The sequence below is a fragment of the Pelobates fuscus genome, chromosome 9 (genome assembly GCF_036172605.1).
Source record: "Pelobates fuscus isolate aPelFus1 chromosome 9, aPelFus1.pri, whole genome shotgun sequence".
NCBI lineage: Eukaryota > Metazoa > Chordata > Amphibia > Anura > Pelobatidae > Pelobates > Pelobates fuscus.
Genome location: NC_086325.1, coordinates 15,618,124 through 15,638,947, shown reverse-complemented (window position 1 = coordinate 15,638,947; position 20,824 = coordinate 15,618,124). Strand labels below are relative to the sequence as shown.

Genomic DNA, 20,824 nt, shown 5'->3' with positions numbered 1-20,824 from the left:
GAGTGGGAAACCCCTCACACCACTCTACATAACATAAATAAATACATACAAAAGGTGGTAATTCACACTTCCGGTTATATCTGTAAAAAATAAATATAACACACACAATAGTGTAATACAGTAGGTGTAGCTGGACAATGCCGAATTCTCAAAATGAGGTACTCACAAACGTGGAGCCAATGACGTGTGGCTCTCACTGATATCGCCTTGGGACGTTTTTTGGAAGGATGTCCCTCTCCTGCCTGGCTCACTGCTCCCACTTGACTTCCACACAATTCCACGATGGGTTGGTATACTCAATTACGTAGGAACAATAGCGAAATAAATCAGGCTCTTGGCTGAGTTGAAAATGGCATAGGAAGCCAAAAAATTTATTATAAGAGCAAAATATGAAAACAAACTATAAAAACATACTGTATAAAAATAGCATGTAAAATAATGTAAAACTTTTAGCTAAAATCTGCTAAAAGATAAGGTAGCCAAATGGCTAATAAGTAGTCCGAAACGCGTTTCGCCCCTGTTGGGGCTTTTTCAATCGGTAATAGAGTCCAAAATCTTCTCTGGCGGCTTTTTCTCGCATTGCGTCTTTTTACTTCCGGGTTCCGGCTGGGTTTCACCGTGGAACGCACTGTGCGTTCCAAATCACTTCCGGGTTCGGGATTTTTCTCTTTTGGAACGCAGTGTTGCGTTCCACTTCGTTCTCCACATCACTTCCTGGTTTCAGACCTCGGTCATTCACAGCACTCAGTGTATTTAACCATACACAAACCAGTCTCTTACTTTAGTATGGAGGAAACAGTCTCTTTATCACCTCAATTAAACAGATAAATATCCTTATTGTTATATCATAAAAAATATATATGCACTTCTTGTTTGTTTGACCATAATAAAAAGAGGGAAGGAAGGGGAAGGAGAGACCTTAAAATATATATGTGATAACCATTAGGATGTGTCAGATCTATCTGATGTATAACCAATAGGGGTATAATAAATACAAGGATGATATATAAAAAACAAGGATGATATATAAAAAAAGGGGAAGTCTTCTTAACTGCTACTCATTTGAAGGGGGCAAAACATAAATAAACTCCCCTTACATTGTGTGGGGGCTTATAACAACATGCAATTAAACACACATTACATGCATCTAAAGAAAGTGACACACCTCAAAATCAGAATTCAGACCGTGGGGTGCGAGTGTGTTAAAATTATATATAAATTGCATCTCTTCTTTACCTATTTTTTGGTTAAAATTGCCTCCCCTCCAATCTCTTTTAACTGTTTTCAACGGACAGAAAAACAGATTCTCGGGATTATTTTGGTGATGTCTCTTAAAATGATTAGACACGCTGTGTGTTTCTATCCCATTTTTGATGTTTCTTATATGTTCTGAGATTCTTATGTGCAGGCATCTTATAGTCCTCCCTATGTATAGTAAATTGCAGGGACATTGTAATACATAGATCACTCCCTTTGAAAAACATGTCAGTTGGTCCCTAATGTTAAAATCCTTATTAATATGTTCTTTCAAATTAGTGAGGTGTCGTTTCTTACTTTTAGTGCTCCTACAAGCTAAACATGTTCCGCATCCATAAAAACCTTTGTTCTGATTTAAAAAATGCGTACTCGTGGTTGGACCCTCACTACTGTGAACCAAGGTTCTTTTGAAATTGGCCGCACCTCTATAGATTATATTAGGTCGAGTAGGTAAAATGTTTTTTAAAATGGGATCTTCATGTAAAATGTGCCAATATTTTTTTAAAACCTTATTTATACCTCTATGATTGCCGTTGAAGTTGCAAATAAAGGGAATTTCTTTAGAGTGTGTTTGTTTATTAGGTTTTGGTTTGTATGTCAGAAGTTCTTTTCTCGTTATATTTTTGACGTCCTCTATGTCTTTCTCCAAGGTTGTTTTCTCATACCCTTTATCTTCAAACTGAGCTTTTATTCTTCCTGCCTGTGCCAAATAATCTTCCTCATTGGTGCAATTCCGCCTAATTCTCATGAATTGCCCTTTTTGGTGCATTGTTCAACCAAGGCCTGTGGTGACAACTCGATTTCTCTATATACCCATTGGCATCCACTTCTTTAAAATAATTTCTAGTTTTGATCTGAGCATCTTCTATAAAAATTTGTAGGTCTAAAAATTGTATTGCTGTCTGATTGTGCGTAGAGGTTAATAAAATTCCCCATTCATTGTCGTTAAGATAAAATATAAAATTCTCTAAAAACTCTATAGGGCCATCCCAAATAAACAAGATGTCATCAATGTATCGATGGTAGGACACCAAATTCGACACCCAGGGCTGGCAGGAAAAGATATAGTGTTCTTCCCAATACGCCATGAAGAGATTCGCATAACTGGGTGCGAATTTGGTGCCCATAGCCGTGCCTCGGATTTGGAGATAAAAAGTATCGTTGTACCAAAAAAAATTATTGGTTAAAATGAGGTGAATTCCTTCTATAATAAAATTTATTTGTTCCCTCCTAAAATCAGCTTTAATTAAAAAGTGTTCGACCGCTTTTATCCCTTTCTCATGCGGAATGATAGTATACAGCGATGTGACATCGCTTGTGACTAAACTGTATCCATCTTTCCATTGTGTTGATTCCAAAATTTGTAGGGTGTGGATGGTATCTTTGAGGTGAGCTTGTGTTTTTGTAACTATGGGCTGTAATAGTATATCGATATATTCGGAGATACGTGAGGATATTGAATCTATACCGGAGATAATTGGGCGGCCTGGAGGGTTGGCTGGATTCTTATGCACCTTTGGTAGGTAATAAAAGACTGGAATTTTTGGATGGGCTATTGATAAGTATTTTCCTTCTTTCTCCGTGAGAATATTCTCTGTTACTCCTTTCTTAATATATTTATCGAACAGCTCTTTTACTCTCTCAGTGGGATTAGAATTTAATTTTCTGTATGTTGTTGTATCAGATAGGATTCTCTCGGATTCCTTCATATATTCTACTTTCGACAGCACCACTATCCCTCCCCCTTTATCAGCTGGTTTTATTATCAATTCTTTGTTCTTCTGTAAATTTTCCAATATTTTCTTTTCTTTTATTGATAAATTGTGCTGAAATTTGTTCAACTTTTTCATTTTGTTAATTTCTCCCATCACCATGGTCTCAAAGGTTTTCATCTTGTCTGAGGCCATGTGTTTTGGGTAGAAAGTTGATTTATCTTTTAAATGGGTTTGTATGTACCTTGTACTTGTGTTTGGTTCTTCTACACTAATGGTGCTGTATTCTTTTTCATTGAAGAATTTTTTGAGACATAGACTCCTCATGAATTTGTTCATATCTATGAAAAAGTTGAATTTATTCATTTCAGCAGTTGGAGCAAACTTCAGCCCTTTTTGTAGGACTTGTATTTCTCCTTCTGATAGTGGACTGTTTGTGAGGTTGAAGATTCCACTGGAATCTACATTCGTCCCCTCTTTTCTTTGTTCCCCCCTGTTCCTTCCTCCGGTTCTAATTCCCTTGATCTCTGGCGTTTGCCTGGAGACTCCCACAGTATGGGTTCTTCTTGCCATTTGAGGTTTTCTATTGTGGGGTCCTTCTGAAAAACCGGTGGGCATTCTTGTCTTCTCTTAGTCTGTCGTTGTTCTAAAGGGGGTTCTCTTCTGTCTCTGCCTCTCTCTTGTAGTGTGTCTGCTCTTCTTTCTTTTTTATATATCATCCTTGTTTTTTATATATCATCCTTGTATTTATTATACCCCTATTGGTTATACATCAGATAGATCTGACACATCCTAATGGTTATCACATATATATTTTAAGGTCTCTCCTTCCCCTTCCTTCCCTCTTTTTATTATGGTCAAACAAACAAGAAGTGCATATATATTTTTTATGATATAACAATAAGGATATTTATCTGTTTAATTGAGGTGATAAAGAGACTGTTTCCTCCATACTAAAGTAAGAGACTGGTTTGTGTATGGTTAAATACACTGAGTGCTGTGAATGACCGAGGTCTGAAACCAGGAAGTGATGTGGAGAACGAAGTGGAACGCAACACTGCGTTCCAAAAGAGAAAAATCCCGAACCCGGAAGTGATTTGGAACGCACAGTGCGTTCCACGGTGAAACCCAGCCGGAACCCGGAAGTAAAAAGACGCAATGCGAGAAAAAGCCGCCAGAGAAGATTTTGGACTCTATTACCGATTGAAAAAGCCCCAACAGGGGCGAAACGCGTTTCGGACTACTTATTAGCCATTTGGCTACCTTATCTTTTAGCAGATTTTAGCTAAAAGTTTTACATTATTTTACATGCTATTTTTATACAGTATGTTTTTATAGTTTGTTTTCATATTTTGCTCTTATAATAAATTTTTTGGCTTCCTATGCCATTTTCAACTCAGCCAAGAGCCTGATTTATTTCGCTATTGTTCCTACGTAATTGAGTATACCAACCCATCGTGGAATTGTGTGGAAGTCAAGTGGGAGCAGTGAGCCAGGCAGGAGAGGGACATCTTTCCAAAAAACGTCCCAAGGCGATATCAGTGAGAGCCACACGTCATTGGCTCCACGTTTGTGAGTACCTCATTTTGAGAATTCGGCATTGTCCAGCTACACCTACTGTATTACACTATTGTGTGTGTTATATTTATTTTTTACAGATATAACCGGAAGTGTGAATTACCACCTTTTGTATGTATTTAGTTTTGGTACACAATCCCGGTGACTTGGTTGTGTCTCTCCGTGTAAGCTGTTCCTGCTAACACCTTGCATCCAGCTACTAGGTGCTCGTCTCTTTGCACAGTCTGCACCTTGGGTCTTACCTGGTGTGATAAACTCCAGCTTCTATTGAACTGGTACTGATTGCCTGTTTCTGTGCTGCTAAGATTAGTGCTTCAGTGCTGTCTTTCAGTCCTGCCTTTTCCAACCATTGGTAGGATTTTGGCATGTGAGCCACATCCACTATCTGACGGTGGTACACCCACTGGAGAGGTTTGTCTTGCCATGGAAAGTCCTTTTCAGCATCCTCTATTTGTTGTTGTCCCAAGCATTTCCTTAGCAGTTCATCTGAGAGCCATCTTCTTGATGTACTTGTGGACGCTCTGTGTTTCATCCAGGACTGTGGCCTTGACACTCATCAGGCCCCAACCTCCTTCCTTCAGGCAGGTGTACACGTCTCTGGGTGTGGGTGCTGGATTTTGGGTGGAATCCTCCATTCACAGTGAGTACTTTTCTGGTCTTGACATCCACTCTTGGCCAGGTTATTATTCCAGCTGGGTATCTGATGACTGGTAGAGCACATGTGTTATATTATTGCATATAAATAAATAATAACAAATAATAACATAATAATAATAATAATGTGTTAATTGCTTGGATCTTGTTCTTGCCATTGAGCTGGGACTTCAGGACCTTTCTGACTTATTAGAGGTACTTGGATGTTGCTATCTTCTGCATGGTTGCCATGCATTTGTGCTACCCCCAGGTACTTGCAGCTGTTCTCTACATCTTCTATCTGGCCTTCTGGAACTTGAACTCCTTCTGTCCTGATCATCTTCCCTCTTTTTACTATCATCCGCCCGCACTTCTCTAGTCCGAATGATATTACAATGTCCTTGCTGTATATCCTAGTTAGGTGGATCAGTGAGTCAATGTCTCTCTCATTCTTGGCATGCAGCTTAATGTCGTCCATGTAGAGAAGGTGACTGCTGGTAGCTCCACTCTTGAACCTGTATCCGTACCCACTCTTCTTGATGATCCGGCTTGAGGCCTATGCAGAACAGCATTGGGGATAGTGCATCACCTTGGTATATGCCACATTTGCTGTTCACTTGTGTTATTGCACTGGAATTGGATTCTAGAGTTGTTTTCCACTTGTCCATCGAGTTCTTGATGAAGGCTCCTATTGTCTTGTTGACCTTGTATAGAGCCAAGCATTCCAGTATCCATGTGTGTGGCATTGTGTCATAGGCTTTCTTGGAGTCAATTCAGGCCGTACACAGATTGGTCGGTCTGATCTTAGAATCCTTGTAACTGCTTGGTCTACCAGTAGTTGGTGTTTTGATCCTCTGGAACTGTTTCCAATCCCCTTCTGAGTATTGACTCATATGCTCTTGGATCTTGGAGGCTAAGATGCCGGTCAGGAGTTTCCATTTTGTGGGTAGCTAGGTAACTGGTTGGTACTAGAATGGTGTTGTTCCCTTGTGAGGGTAATTCATGACCTGTATTATTCTGCCTTGTGTTAGCCAGTCAGAGTGGGAGCCTGGTGCCAGTAGCTGGTTCGTTTGTGCTGCTAGGCGTTCATGCAGCGTGGCTAATTTCTTTATCCAGTAGGTGTGGATCATGTCAGATCCTTGGGCTCGCCAACTCGTCATGTGTGCTACTTGTTGTTGGTTATCTTCAGCTGTGATGATGACTGGTTCTGGTAGCATGCAGTGGTCTGCTTTCAGGTCTAGTAGCCACTGGGCCTCAGTGTTATGAGACACTTCTTTCTCACAGATATTCTTCCAATACTGTTTAGTCTCAGCTCTGGGTGGGTCTTGGGTGTGGTGGGTACCCTGTAGCTGTGCATATATCTTGGATGGTTCTTTGGTAAAGAATGCATTGATTCTCTTCGCCTCTGCTTCTCTGGTGTATCTGCTCAGTCTGGTTGCCAGTGCTATCAGTCTTTGCTTAGCTGTTTCCAGCGCCTCTGGTATGGGCATATCCTTGTACTTCCGCAGCAGCCAGGATCTCTCTTTGATCTTTCCACCTCTGTGAAGTTGATCCAGCTTACCAACTTCCTTCCGTGTTGTCTTGGCTTCCAGTTGTAGTCTCTATGGTGGGCATTGCTTCTCTTTGAGCCTGATCTTGTAGTCAAGTAGCTGGAGGACCACTAATGCTTTTGCATATATGAGCCTGTTGGTCTCTGTGATGGTGCAGGTTGGGATTGTAGACAGTGTGTCATTAACTGTAGCTAGCAAGCTGTCTGGTGGTAGTTTTCCAGTGTTCTACAGTAGTCTTGTCTGCTGGTCAAGGACTTCTAGCTTTTCCAGGATCATTTTTCTTATATCTGTTGTTAAGCCATCTTGGGGTAGGGATTCAGGGTGGCAATTTCCTGCAGGTAAGAATGTGGGTATGGGAGTTTCTTCCTCCTCATAGTGCATGGTTGATGTTTTCTTGAGAGAGAGAGAGAGAGAGAATTAACTCACTATATGACATCATACAGTTATATCTTATTCTCTGACATTGTACGGTTATACCTTACTGTAGAATATTGCATATTCTATGTTTTTATTGATTATTTATGGATGTCTGGATTGATATAAGTAACAGATGGTATCAATAAGTCACAAGGTTTTCTTGTATGAGAACTCTGGAATGTGAATTGGGGGTCTTGTCCTTATATGGCTAGAGTTATACTCTGACATCAGTATGGGCACATCTATATAGTAACTGAACAAAGGGACACGAGATCTCTCTCGCTCTCTCTCTCGGCTCTTCAACCTGTACAGCTATGTAATGATGTAACTCTCCCTTCAGAAGTCCAGCAATTATCATCTGCTGTTGAACATCCATGATCATGTAACATCCTTTCTTGTTTTATTATGTATCAGTAACTAAGAATAAACCTGAAGAAAGCGTAAGTCAGATTGCATTTTAGTACTTTCCATTAATATAGACGTATATTAATGTAGCGAGCCTTTGACCCAAGACTATATATACAAAAGACATATATATTAATCAACTGGAAAAAGAAGAAGCGAAAATTATTACACTTACTGTGTGACATCAAACTGTTATATCTTACTATATGACATCATACTATTATAACTTAATGTTATATCTTTGTATATGACATCATACTGTTATATCTTACTATATGATATCAAACTGTATGACATCATACTGTTATAACTTACTATATGACATTGTACGGTTATACCTTACTGTATGACATCATACTGTTATATTTTACTATATGATATCATACTGCTATAACTTGCTATATGACATAGTACTAGTATAACTTAATATGTTAAATCTTAGTATATGACATCATACTGTTATAACTTACTATATGACATTGTACGGTTATACCTTACTGTATGACATCATACTGTTATATTTTACTATATGATATCATACTGCTATAACTTGCTATATGACATAGTACTAGTCTAACTTAATATGTTAAATCTTAGTATATGACATCATACTGTTATAACTTACTATATGACATTGTACGGTTATACCTTACTGTATGACATCATACTGTTATATTTTACTATATGATATCATACTGCTATAACTTGCTATATGACATAGTACTAGTCTAACTTAATATGTTAAATCTTAGTATATGACATCATACTGTTATAACTTACTATATGACTTTGTGATAAGCTGTGTCACTTTAATAGTTTGTGGTATGACAGTTGACAAAAAATTCCCCCATCGCAGTTTTTTTCAGTTCACAGACTATATATAATGTAATACAATATAATGTCTCATAATATAATGTAATATAGCATAATATGACCATCCTGTGCAGATCTAATTGCTCCCCCATTTCCAGATTTAGGGGGAGGGGGAATCGTGAGACAGAGATAGTGTAATGGAAACAGATTTCATCTTGCGCTAACACCCACGCAGACCGAGCACTGCATTCCCACGCAGGATTCAGCTTCATGGACCTTGAATCACATTTGGCAGCCGTGAGAAAGATATCTTACTATGAGGGAGGCAATCTGTTTATCTATGCAACATGAGGCTTTAAAGGGCAACTAAAAGCAGGAAACACTGGCTTTTGATGTGTTGTGGCAAATATTAATATCGGCTACTTTGCAGAGATGTAATGTCCTTATCTAGAGAGCAGTTACATTGTAATGTCCATATCCCTTTGATATAAAATATATTGGGGAGGGGTCAGAGGGTTAATTGCCCCCTCCAGTGTGAGCTGCTGAGTTCCCTGAGTATTCTACAGACAGCAGTTATATTGTAATGTCCGTATCACTTTAATATAAAATATATTGGGGAGGGGGGTGGGGGGGTTGGTTAATTGCTCCATCGAGTGTGAGCTGCTGAGTTCCCTGAGTATTCTACAGACAGCAGTTATATTGTAATGTCCGTATCACTTTAATATAAAATATATTGGGGAGGGGGGTGGGGGGGTTGGTTAATTGCTCCATCGAGTGTGAGCTGCTGAGTTCCCTGAGTATTCTACAGACAGCAGTTATATTGTAATGTCTGTATCACTTTAATGTAAAGTATACTGTTTTATTTTTTTGTTAATTGCCCCCTCCAGTGTGAGCTGCTGTATCCCCAGAGTATTCTACAGACAGCTGTTATATTGTAATGTCTGTATCCCTTTAATATAAAATATGTTGGGGAGGGGGGTGGGGGTTGGTTAATTGCTCCCTGAAGTGTGAGCTGCTGAGTTCCCTGAGTATTCTACAGACAGCAGTTATATTGTAATGTCCATATCCCTTTTATATAAAATATATTTTTGTGAATTGCCCCCCTCCAGTGTGAGCAGCTGTGTTCCCTGAGCAGGGCCGTCTTTAACGCGGGGCAAACGGGGCAGCTGCCCCGGGCCCAGTTACTCCTGGGGGGCCCAAAGCAGCTGCCCCGTGGCCCCGCCGCCCATAGCCTGCATAAGAAAAATTCCCTCCCTACCCATGGGCCCGCGGTGCTTGTATTGCGGCTGCACCGGGGCCCATACTCTAAGGGTGCTCACCGGGTGGCCAATACACTTAGGGCCACCCGGTGAGCACTTTTCAGCACGGGCCCGGTCGGATGCTGTGGCCGTTTAACAGCACGACCGGGCCTCCTGCTTTACGGCAGCCTGGGAGGAAGTGACGTCCGGGAGTCACTTCCTCCCTCAGAGATGATGACCCGCGCGGGAGGGAGGCTGAGCCAGGAGGCAGCGAGGAGGGGGACTGAGCAAAGAGAGCCAGTCCCCAACTCCCAACCACCCAAGGCAGCACACTGAACCCCAGGGAAGGTAGGAAACTGGAGGGGGGCTTTACAGTTTGCCCATGTGTATTTACAGTTTGCCCATCAGTATGTGTGTGTTTATGTCTGTCAGTAGGACTGTGTGTGTCAGTGTGTGTGTGTGTGTGTCAGTCTGTCTGTCACTAGGTCTGTGTTTGTGTCTGTCAATAGGTGTGTGTGTGTCAGTCTGTGTGTGTGTGTCTTGTCTGTCACTAGGTGTGTGTTTTTGTCTGTCACTAGGTCTGTGTTTCTGTCTGTCACTAGGTCTGTGTTTCTGTCTGTCACTAGGTCTGTGTTTCTGTCTGTCACTAGGTCTGTGTGTGTGTCTGTCAATAGGTCTGTGTGTGTGTCTGTCAATAGGTCTGTGTGTGTGTCTGTCAATAGGTCTGTGTGTGTCAGTAGGTATGTGTATGTGTGTCAGTTTGTCTGTGTGCCTGTCAATAGGTCTGTGTGTGTGTGTCTGTCAGTAGGTCTGTGTGTGTGTCAGTGTGCCAGTATGTCTGCCTGGGTATTAGTATGTCTGTGTGTGTGTGCCACTATGTCTGTCTGTGTGTATGTCTGTGTGTCTGTCAGTAGGTCTGTGTGTGTGTCTGTGAATGTATGTCAGTATGTCTCAGTATGTGTCTGTGTGTGTGTCAGCATGTCTGTCAGTGTATGTGTCGGTATCCATATGTCAGTATGTATGTGTCAGTTTGTCTGTCTATATGTGTCTGTATATCTGTGTGTCTGTATGTGTATCAGTGTGTATCTGTATGCTGTCTTTGTGTGTTTCGGTGTATCTGTGTGTGTGTCTGTATCTGCATGTGTGTATATGTGTCTGTATATTTACATGTGTGCCAGTGTGTATATCGGTGTGTCTGCATGTTTTTCAGTGTGTGTGTGTGTGTGTGTGTGTATAAATATCTATGTGTGTGAATGCGGAGATGTATGCACATATACAAACACTACATACAAATACACCCCTGCATTCAAACTCCAACAGTACGTACAAACACACACCAAAATTATATGTAAACACACCCCTGCATTCAAAAACCAACACTACACATAAATACATGCATGCAAGTACGCCAACACCACATACATTCCATACAAAAACCTGTTTACATTCAAACACATAAAAACAGCTTAGTGCTAAATACAAACCTTCAAACATGGGTAAATGGTAGAGCCCAGCTGTCAATGCATTGCTGGAGTTGCACGACAGATGGGGAACTACCTTTTAATCACCCGTGCGATAGGGAGGCTCAAAAAAATTCTTGCACCTCTCTACATTAGGACTGCCACTGCGTTGGGGTGGAGGACGGGATTGCACACCTGGGGAGAGGGTACCAGGGGGCCCAGGCAAATGCTTTGCCCAGGGTCCAATCAATATTAAAGACGGCCCTGTCCCTGAGTATTGCACAGACAGCAGTTACATTGTAATGTCTGTATCCCTTTAATATGAAATATATTGCGTTTTTTTTTGGTTAATTGCCCCCTCCAGTGTGAACTGCTTTGTTCCCGGAGTATTCTACAGACAGCAGTCACATTCTAATGTCCATATCACTTTAATATAAAATATATTGGGCGGGGGGGGGGGGGGGGGAGGGCGGTTAATTGCCCCCTCCAGTGTGAGCTGCTGTGTTCCCTGAGTATTCTACAGACCGCTGTTATATTGTAATGTCCATATCGCTTTAATATAAAATATATTGGGGGGGGAGGGGTTTCGGTTAATTGCCCCCTCCAGTGTGAGCTGCTGTGTTCCCTGAGTATTCTACAGACAGCAGTTACATTCTAATGTCCGTATCCCTGTAGTGTAAAAGATTCTACACACAGCAGTCAGTCTGTGTAACTGTTTGGATCAGTGGCCGCAATAGACAGGGTGGGGGTGCAGGAATAAAAAAGCCATTATCTTTTATACTAACGTGCTAGGAACAGTACAGCTCTGCAAAACAGAATATATTAATATATAATACAACATCCAATTCAGCAAGATTCCAGCTGCTCCCCACACTCCTCTCGTAAGTAACATATATCCCAGTCTGGCACACAGTAACCCACTCACCTTGTTCTCGTTCTGTGCTGACAGCAGGATTTGCCAGCTTCCTGAGATACTACCTACCTGCCTCTTTAAAACTCAATATAAATATATATATAAATATTGCAAATGTTCTTTAAATCTCTCTGCCATCAGGTTCTTATACCCCATACAGTCTCCTTCCTCCAGTCCACATTAAAACTTCTAGATTGTATGCTGTTGAGCTGTCCTGTTTTGCACATTGTATAAAAGTAAGTGCTTAGTATATGACCAGCTGGGTCCTGCATGCCTCCCACACTGCCTGGCAGCCTCGCTTGTTTTCTCTTATTATACATCATCGCTGCACGACAAGTTGGTGCTTTATACAAAATCAATGATAAAAATATCAAAAGGCAGATTTTTATGATTTGCCCTCTAACAGTGATGTGTGTATGGTCTCGCTGAAGGAACGTTGATATGTCAGCACACCAGGACCTGATCTGACCCGGTGTAAGGGCTGGATGTGGCTTGACATCGACCTAAAGACATAAACAGGATCCTTTCATGACCTTACACTAAAGCTGGACCCAGTTTTGGGGGGTTATGGTATAGAAAAGGAAAACATATTAGTCTATAACAACTTCATGTGAACAACCTTTAGTGAATCCAAATCATGTTCAGTGAGCAGGCACTGTATCCGTTCCATCCACCATCGTAACACCTGACTCCACTGTCTGGAACCTGGTCCTGTTTGGACCAAGCTTTTAGATGAACACCATAAGATCACATTGCTTTTCCCAAGATCGAGCACAGAATTCTTCCTCTACAGGAAGAAGACCTCGGGCTATTCATTATACTGGGAATTATGATGAATTGACAAAGGTATTGCAAATTTTATGACAATATAAGATAATTGGATAAATAGCTGTGCTGGGGAATTGTTCCAGTTTAGATATTTTCTAATAATTTTGAAATTCCCCACAATTTTCTGCTTTCTTGTGGTTGGGTTTTTATGAGTCTCTGAAAATAAATTCTTTGGGAGTGTTTAGCCAGCCCCCTACTTCAATTTTCTGGGAGAGGATTTCCTGATCTTTGTCTCAGTAATGGATCTATTATAAGCAAAGAGCAAGAGATGCTTTTCAGTGACCTCAGGGGACAATAGTCCATGAATATAGGGTTTAAATTATTCATTGGTTTAGTATACTTCTCTGCTCATCCTGCACACATCGCCCCTTCTCCTTTGGGTATTGGGAAAGATAATCAATAAAAGAACAATTCTTCAACCCTCTCCAGTTCAATCTCACCCCATCAAACCACCCAAACCTGTCTTTATCCAAATCAGCCCTCTCTAGTTCATTCTCACACCATGCTAACACACTGACCTCTCGTTATTCAGAGTGACCCAATACAGCACTATCCTCTTGAAATAGGACCAGCTGGATGGCAAAAACAGTTCTAGTAGTTTCTTCAAACATAATGAGTAAAATAAACAAGGGTTCAATTCTGGCTTTACTGGCAGAGGGATACAACAAGCTTCTGGTTGCTTCAATCTTTAAATAAGGCGGTTCATAAGAACAAGGCTTCATCAGCAGACATTGCGGACAACAAAGCTACAGACCGGCAGAGGGCGCAAATGACTCTACACCGACCGGTATAACTGCCAACTCCTTTGAATGTCGCTCAACAAGTATTGTGGGTTGACACCAAGTGACGAACATAAAAAATGGCAAATGCCAGCTAGGGTGAAGTGCATGGCAGAGATGGTTTGAATCAGGCTGCTAGGGTCAGGGCTAAAGTCATGCAAAGCTAGAAAAAACCCTTCATAAACGAGAGGCAAAGAAGAGTCAGGGTGATTTTGGTTTAAGACCATAAGGATTGGACTGCAGTAAAGTAAAGTAAAGTTATCTTCTGTGATGAGTACACTTTTCATCTTTGTCCAATACCTGGCTGTCTAATGGTTTAAGCATGCGTGGGATAGGCATAAGGCTATCCTAACTATAAGATAAGGCCAGGGACTAATGAAAGTATTTAGAAAACTGGGCAGACTAGATGGGCCGAATGGTTCTTATCTGCCGTCACATTCTATGTTTCTATGTTAAACAAAAAGAGGCCTGCTAGTAACACTGTGAAATTTGGAGGAGGATCGTGACAATCAGGGGTACTTCAACAAGGTTGGAATTGGGCGGATTCATTTTTGAGAAGGAGATATTAATTAAGTCACATAGAAAGTTATCTTGGAAGAAAGCTTGCATACCGTACTTCTGCTCTGACAATGTCCCCCAACAGTGAGGATTGTTTTTTCCAGCAGGACAACAGCCAAGTCAATCAAGGTGTGGATGGAGGACCACCAGATCAAGACCCTGTCATGTCCAGGCCAATCTCAAGAAATGAAGCCCATGGAAAACCTCTAGAATATGATCAAGAAGAAAATGGATGGCCATAAGTCATCAAACAATGCTGAGCTGCTTGGATATCTGCTCCAGAAGTGGCATAAGGTCACTCAACAGCAATGTGAAAGACTGGTGGAGGCACGCCAAGACACATGAACGCTGTGATTAAAAGTCAGAGTTATTCCACCAAATATTGATTTCTGAACCCTTTATAAAAATATTTCTGCATTTGTTTTCTTTGCATTATCCGAGGTCTGAAAACACTGCATCCTATTAGTTACATTGTTGTAATTTTCTTCAAATAAATGCTCACAATGACATTATTTTTATTTGAAGTTTGAGAGAAATATGGTCCGTATTATATATATATATCTACCGTGTTTCCCCGAAAATACACCCTACCCCGAAAATAAGCCCTAGCTGGATTATCGGGGTGGGCTGCAATATAAGCCCTACCCCGAAAATAAGACCTAGGCAATCTACCGGTACGTGGAAAACTTGTTTGCACCCACCGCTGCCCCGCCGGAGGTCCTCTTCTCTCCTCCCGGCTGATAATTACACTGTCTGAGGTGAGTGATGTGAGCTGCATTCCTAGCTGCCGTATGACAGTAGTGTTAGCAGTCCCAGTCAGCCAGTTTCCATGGTATGAAGGTGGAGGGCTGTCCCAGGTATAATTACTATACACTGAGTGATGTGAGTTGCAGTCCTAGCTGCTCAGGGTTGCTTACCTGCACCTGTTTCAGGAAGTGGAGCCGCTTGGCCTCTGCCCAGAGCCAGTATGATGCAGAGAGCGAAGCCCAGAGGGCGCAGTGCCGGCTGCCGTGCCATGTCAGAGCCGGGCGGTGTAAGGGTCTCTGCGGGGGGTTACACAGCGCGGACACCGGCTGACAGACTGGCTCTATAACGGGGGCTGCAGCACCAACACAGTCCAGGGATTCAACACCGCCCGCCGCTGTCACCCAGACACCGCCACAACATCCTCCCGGGCCTGTCCGTCACCATAACCCCCAGCGTTCTCATAGCGAACCGGCCCCCGGGCCAAACACTGCGACCAGCACCCGAACCCGCTTCACCACACAACGGCCGCCATGTTCTGTGACATCGCACTGGGTGAAGGCGGGAGGGGGAGGCGGCTTCCGACTGTGCGCGCGTCAGTCAGGGATCTTGGCTCTTCTTTTTCCGATGCTCCTCCCGCAGACATCTGCGCCCCCCTCCCTCTTAAGTGCACGGAGCGGGCTGACATCATCACAGCCGAACTTCTTCTTCTACCGGTACGGTAATCATCAAAAAAGAATAAAGCAGTTTGTTTTTTGTTTTATGTACCGGTATTTGAAGAAAAGTTCTTTAAATGTTGTTCAATGTACATACCGGTACCGTAAATAAATAAGCCCTACCCTGAAAATAAGCCCTAGTGTGTTTTTTGTGACTAAAATTAATATAAGACCCGGTCTTATTTTCTGAGAAACACGGTATATATGATCTCTTACTGATTTGCCTGTGCGTGCAGATTTGGTACTGGTGAAGTACTCAGGAAATGAATGGACCTTGAGGGAGGTGTACAATGCGCTGATATTTAATGCTCCCGCCATGTGCTGACTTGGGTTCCCCAGGTGTGAGATGTGAAAAGCACCACAGTATGAGTTACAAGGCAGGGGGATCATGTTTTATGAAGTGCTTCTGTCTGCTATCTAAAAGAACAATAGAAGCCTTGAGAATATCTTAACACCTCATTATGGGCTCTTTATTATGGATTCTTGTAGCTATCTGTTTGGGGCCCCATGCCAGCTAGTCCTGGAGATTTATAAACCCCTAATGACCAATGACAGACCAGGCATAAAATAATATAAAAGGATTAGCCTGACTGGGGTCATTAAGGGGTAAATTCAATATGACCTGCAAAGTGGAATTTACCCTCCTATGTCGAACATTAACAGCTAGGAGGCCACGTACGGCGCTGTGGAATAAGTTAGCGCTTTATAAATGCCAGTAATGTTATTATTAACATGGAGGAAGGCACCAAGGTTAAAGGGACCACAGAACAGACAGCCTGGTTACTGCCCTGTTCAGGAATGTGGGAATCCTAAACCAGAGAGGAGGCCATGGGGTATAACTATTACAGTAATAATATATCACTATTTAACCAAGAACAACAGATTCCACATCTCAGATGTTACTATTACCCAACTTAATGGAACTCTTTTAATTGAATGTGTGAAGATAACAGGTTGTGCTGTCCCTGCAAGGAAATAGGTTTACCAGAATTCCTGCAGCTGGATCCCTATCCACTGAGCTATCTCACCTGGCCTGCCATCTTCTTCATAATTTAGCTAAGAAATTTGCCAACTAAACTCTATTTTTAGGACACTTTGTACTTAGAAATGTTGGTGTTCCCATGAAGTGTAAGATTTGATTCTGCCTATGATTACCATGGTAACCTGCAGCCTGCACGTTTCGAGGCGAAAGGCTGACACGTTTCACCCTCTTTCTCTCTTAGAAAAACACTGCAGGTGAAAATCGTGGATGACGAAGAATATGAAAAACAGGAGAATTTCTTCATAGTCTTGGAGGAACCACGGTGGATGAAGCGTGGGATTTCAGGTAACCCTAAATATCTAGCTGGCCCACAACCAACACATCCCCAGGTACCCCATCTGTTGCAGACTAATAAGCCTATGTGTGTGCTGTCTGAGCAGCATGAGAGTGGTAGTCCACTGCATTAGAAGTGTTAGAAGCTGTCTACGCCTTCCAGGGTGTCTGTTGAAATGCTGTTTATTCAGGGTTTGGCAGAGAAGGTGTTAACAGCCATCCAAAAATAGCATCTTAATTGGGAAAATCCGCAGCTGAATAAAACGGAATAAAACGGTTGATAATCCGCTCATATCATCTGCACCAGACGCATCGATTTCCTTGGTTACTCTGTTGCTAAGATACTAGCAGACGATTACACTTGGCTTAGTAACATGTTTCATCTGTTGCTTAGCAACAAATATCCGTGTTGAATTGTTGCTACACAGGGTTACCTTGCAATGAAGCAGTTGCTTAGCAACAGAATGACGGACAGGAGTGACCATAAAAAACACACCAAAAAACCTGATGGCTCACCTTGACAGTTCAGATGTTTGTGATGTACATTTCCCATGATGCTCTGTGATGGGAGGCTGGAGATGTTTCTAGTTATCTCAGTGACTGTGAATGCTGGCAGAGATAGTTTAACTCCTCGAGGGGATAACAGCCTTGTTGCATGCGGGGGGTTAATCCATAAAGATTCTTCCTGCCTCAGTCTAGCTCCGGGCCACACGCCATCTGTGCATTTAGTATAATACCCTACATGCTAATTCTATGACACTGCCTTATACCAACAATGGGTGTAGCGCTGTACATGAAATACATCAGGGCTGTAGTTTATATACCTGCTTTATATTCATTTAATATTCTATTAGTAATAGTGCTGTTTAAAAGGCCTGATATGATTTACTTGACATTCTGCTCACACTCTCTCTCTCTTTCTCTCTGTAGCTCTGCTTCTCACTCAGGGTAAGGAATATTCATCGCTTGCTTTTCTTTCAATGTTGTTTCATACATCATGCTTCCCAAGTGTCCCTATTTAGGAGGGGCAGTCCCTATTTTGAACCCAATCCTCTCTGTCCCTCTTTTCTCCATATTGTTGGTGTGTTTGAGTGTATAACAGAGACCCAAAGCAATAATACTCACAGGAATGTGTCTTTAAACTACAATAAATGTGTTTGGAAATCAGTCTGTGTAAATAAGATGCATTGTCCTTCTTCTAAATTACATTTTAGTTGCAGTAATTGTTATTTGCAAGTCACCTAAATTTTTTCAGAACAGCCTCGCCCCTGGACACACACAACTAAAATTAAAAAGAGTCCCTCTTTGTCCATGTGAAATTTTGGGAGGTATGTATGTCATTAAAATATACCAAGGCGGGACATTTGTGAAGGGCTGTGGAGTATGGGTAATAACCCGCCTTATTCTATAATCACAAAGAATACAGAGCGCCCCCAGCAACTAGGGATTCTGGGTAATAATTGTTTTACCCCATAATTACACTGTATATTAAGCACCCCCTGCAGCCAGGGATTCTGGGTATTTGTCACAGGAAAATAGTCCATTACAAAGAAGGGATTTTAATTCTGTGCTTCTAAGCATTTAAAGCCGTATCTCTTTTTCAATTTCCATGATAATACCGCTCAGATCTCATGTAATGAGACAAGTTTACAACCGACTCAGCGCCCTAGAGATAACTGGAGAAACCTTAGACAGTGAGCATTTTTTTTTTGAAACGCAGACACTATTTGTAATCTGTCTTCTGCCGTGACTAGATGAAGATGACAAGAAACTGACAGCGGAAGAAGAAGAGGCGAAACGCATTGCGGAGATGGGGAAACCAATACTGGGGGAACATTCCAAGATGGAGGTGATCATTGAAGAGTCGTATGAGTTTAAGGTAATCTTGTCTGTAAAACTGTAAAAAAACGAAAACAATACATTTATCGATCTTTTATGACATCCTCAAAATACATCTCACAGCAGCCTTTGATCACGTCTCCCTGTCCAATGCCATCCTATAAACACCGTCTATTCCAGCAGATCATAATCTCGATCTGCAGCCATTATCCTTAAAGCGCTTGGCGCAGATTACCAGGAGGGTTTATGTGCGTTTTACTGTAGTAAACCCATAAAGAAGGAAAAACACCATCTAATCCTTATTTAAGCCTTCAGAAGCATGTCTCACAGAGGGAGATGAGAAAATGTTTCTGGATAAGTGCTGCCTGATTTGCCGGGTAAGGGTAGTAACAGGGGTAATGATACAGGGACTGGCAGTAACAGGGGTAATGATACAGGGACTGGCAGTAACAGGGGTAATGATAGAGGGACTGGCAGTAACAGGGGTAATGATACAGGGACTGGCAGTAACAGGGGTAATGATAGAGGGACTGGCAGTAACAGGGGTAATGATAGAGGGACTGGCAGTAACAGGGGTAATGATAGAGGGACTGGCAGTAACAGGGGTAATGATAGAGGGACTGGCAGTAACAGGGGTAATGATAGAGGGACTGGCAGTAACAGGGGTAATGATAGAGGGACTGGCAGTAACAGGGGTAATGATAGAGGGACTGGCAGTAACAGGGGTAATGATAGAGGGACTGGCAGTAACAGGGGTAATGATAGAGGGACTGGCAGTAACAGGGGTAATGATAGAGGGACTGGCAGTAACAGGGGTAATGATACAGGGACTGGCAGTAACAGGGGTAATGATACATGGACTGGCAGTAACAGGGGTAATGATACAGGGACTGGCAGTAACAGGGGTAATGATACAGGGACTGGCAGTAACAGGGGTAATGATACAGGGACTGGCAGTAACAGGGGTAATGATACAGGGACTGGCAGTAACAGGGGTAATGATAGAGGGACTGGCAGTAACAGGGGTAATGATAGAGGGACTGGCAGTAACAGGGGTAATGATAGAGGGACTGGCAGTAACAGGGGTAATGATAGAGGGACTGGCAGTAACAGGGGTAATGATAGAGGGACTGGCAGTAACAGGGGTAATGATAGAGGGACTGGCAGTAACAGGGGTAATGATAGAGGGACTGGCAGTAACAGGGGTAATGATAGAGGGACTGGCAGTAACAGGGGTAATGATAGAGGGACTGGCAGTAACAGGGGTAATGATAGAGGGACTGGCAGTAACAGGGGTAATGATACAGGGACTGGCAGTAACAGGGGTAATGATACATGGACTGGCAGTAACAGGGGTAATGATACAGGGACTGGCAGTAACAGGGGTAATGATACAGGGACTGGCAGTAACAGGGGTAATGATACAGGGACTGGCAGTAACAGGGGTAATGATACAGGGACTGGCAGTAACAGGGGTAATGATAGAGGGACTGGCAGTAACAGGGGTAATGATAGAGGGACTGGCAGTAACAGGGGTAATGATAGAGGGACTGGCAGTAACAGGGGTAATGATAGAGGGACTGGCAGTAACAGGGGTAATGATAGAGGGACTGGCAGTAACAGGGGTAATGATACAGGGACTGGCAGTAACAGGGGTAATGATAGACGTACTGGCAGTAACAGGGGTAATGATAGAGGGACTGGCAGTAACAGGGGTAATGATAGAGGGACTGGCAGTAACAGGGGTAATGATACAGGGACTGGCAGTAACAGGGGTAATGATACAGGGACTGGCAGTAACAGGGGTAATGACAGAGGTACTGGCAGTAACAGGGGTAATGATACAGGGACTGTCAATAACAGAGGGCAGTAATAGAGGTACTGTCAGTAACAGGGGGCAGTGATAGAGGTACTGGCAGTAACAGGGGCCAGTGATAGAGGTACTGTCAGTAACAGGGGGCAGTGATAGAGGTGCTGGCAGTAACAGAGGGCAGTGATAGAGGTACTGTCAGTAACAGGGGGCAGTAATAGAGGTACTGGCAGTAACAGGGGGCAGTAATAGAGGTACT

General features: G+C 42.4%; 1 protein-coding gene across 1 annotated transcript in view; it reads left to right on the top strand.

Annotated features, from left to right (window-relative positions):
- Positions 1–20,824, top strand: part of SLC8A2 (solute carrier family 8 member A2) — a 98,618-nt gene that overhangs the window by 37,155 nt on the left and 40,639 nt on the right. Inside the window, exons 3-5 of the mRNA XM_063431277.1 lie at positions 16,825–16,928; positions 17,847–17,864; positions 18,671–18,795. Of these exons, the coding sequence (XP_063287347.1) occupies positions 16,825–16,928; positions 17,847–17,864; positions 18,671–18,795 (247 nt within the window). The remainder of the gene's footprint in view (positions 1–16,824; positions 16,929–17,846; positions 17,865–18,670; positions 18,796–20,824) is intronic.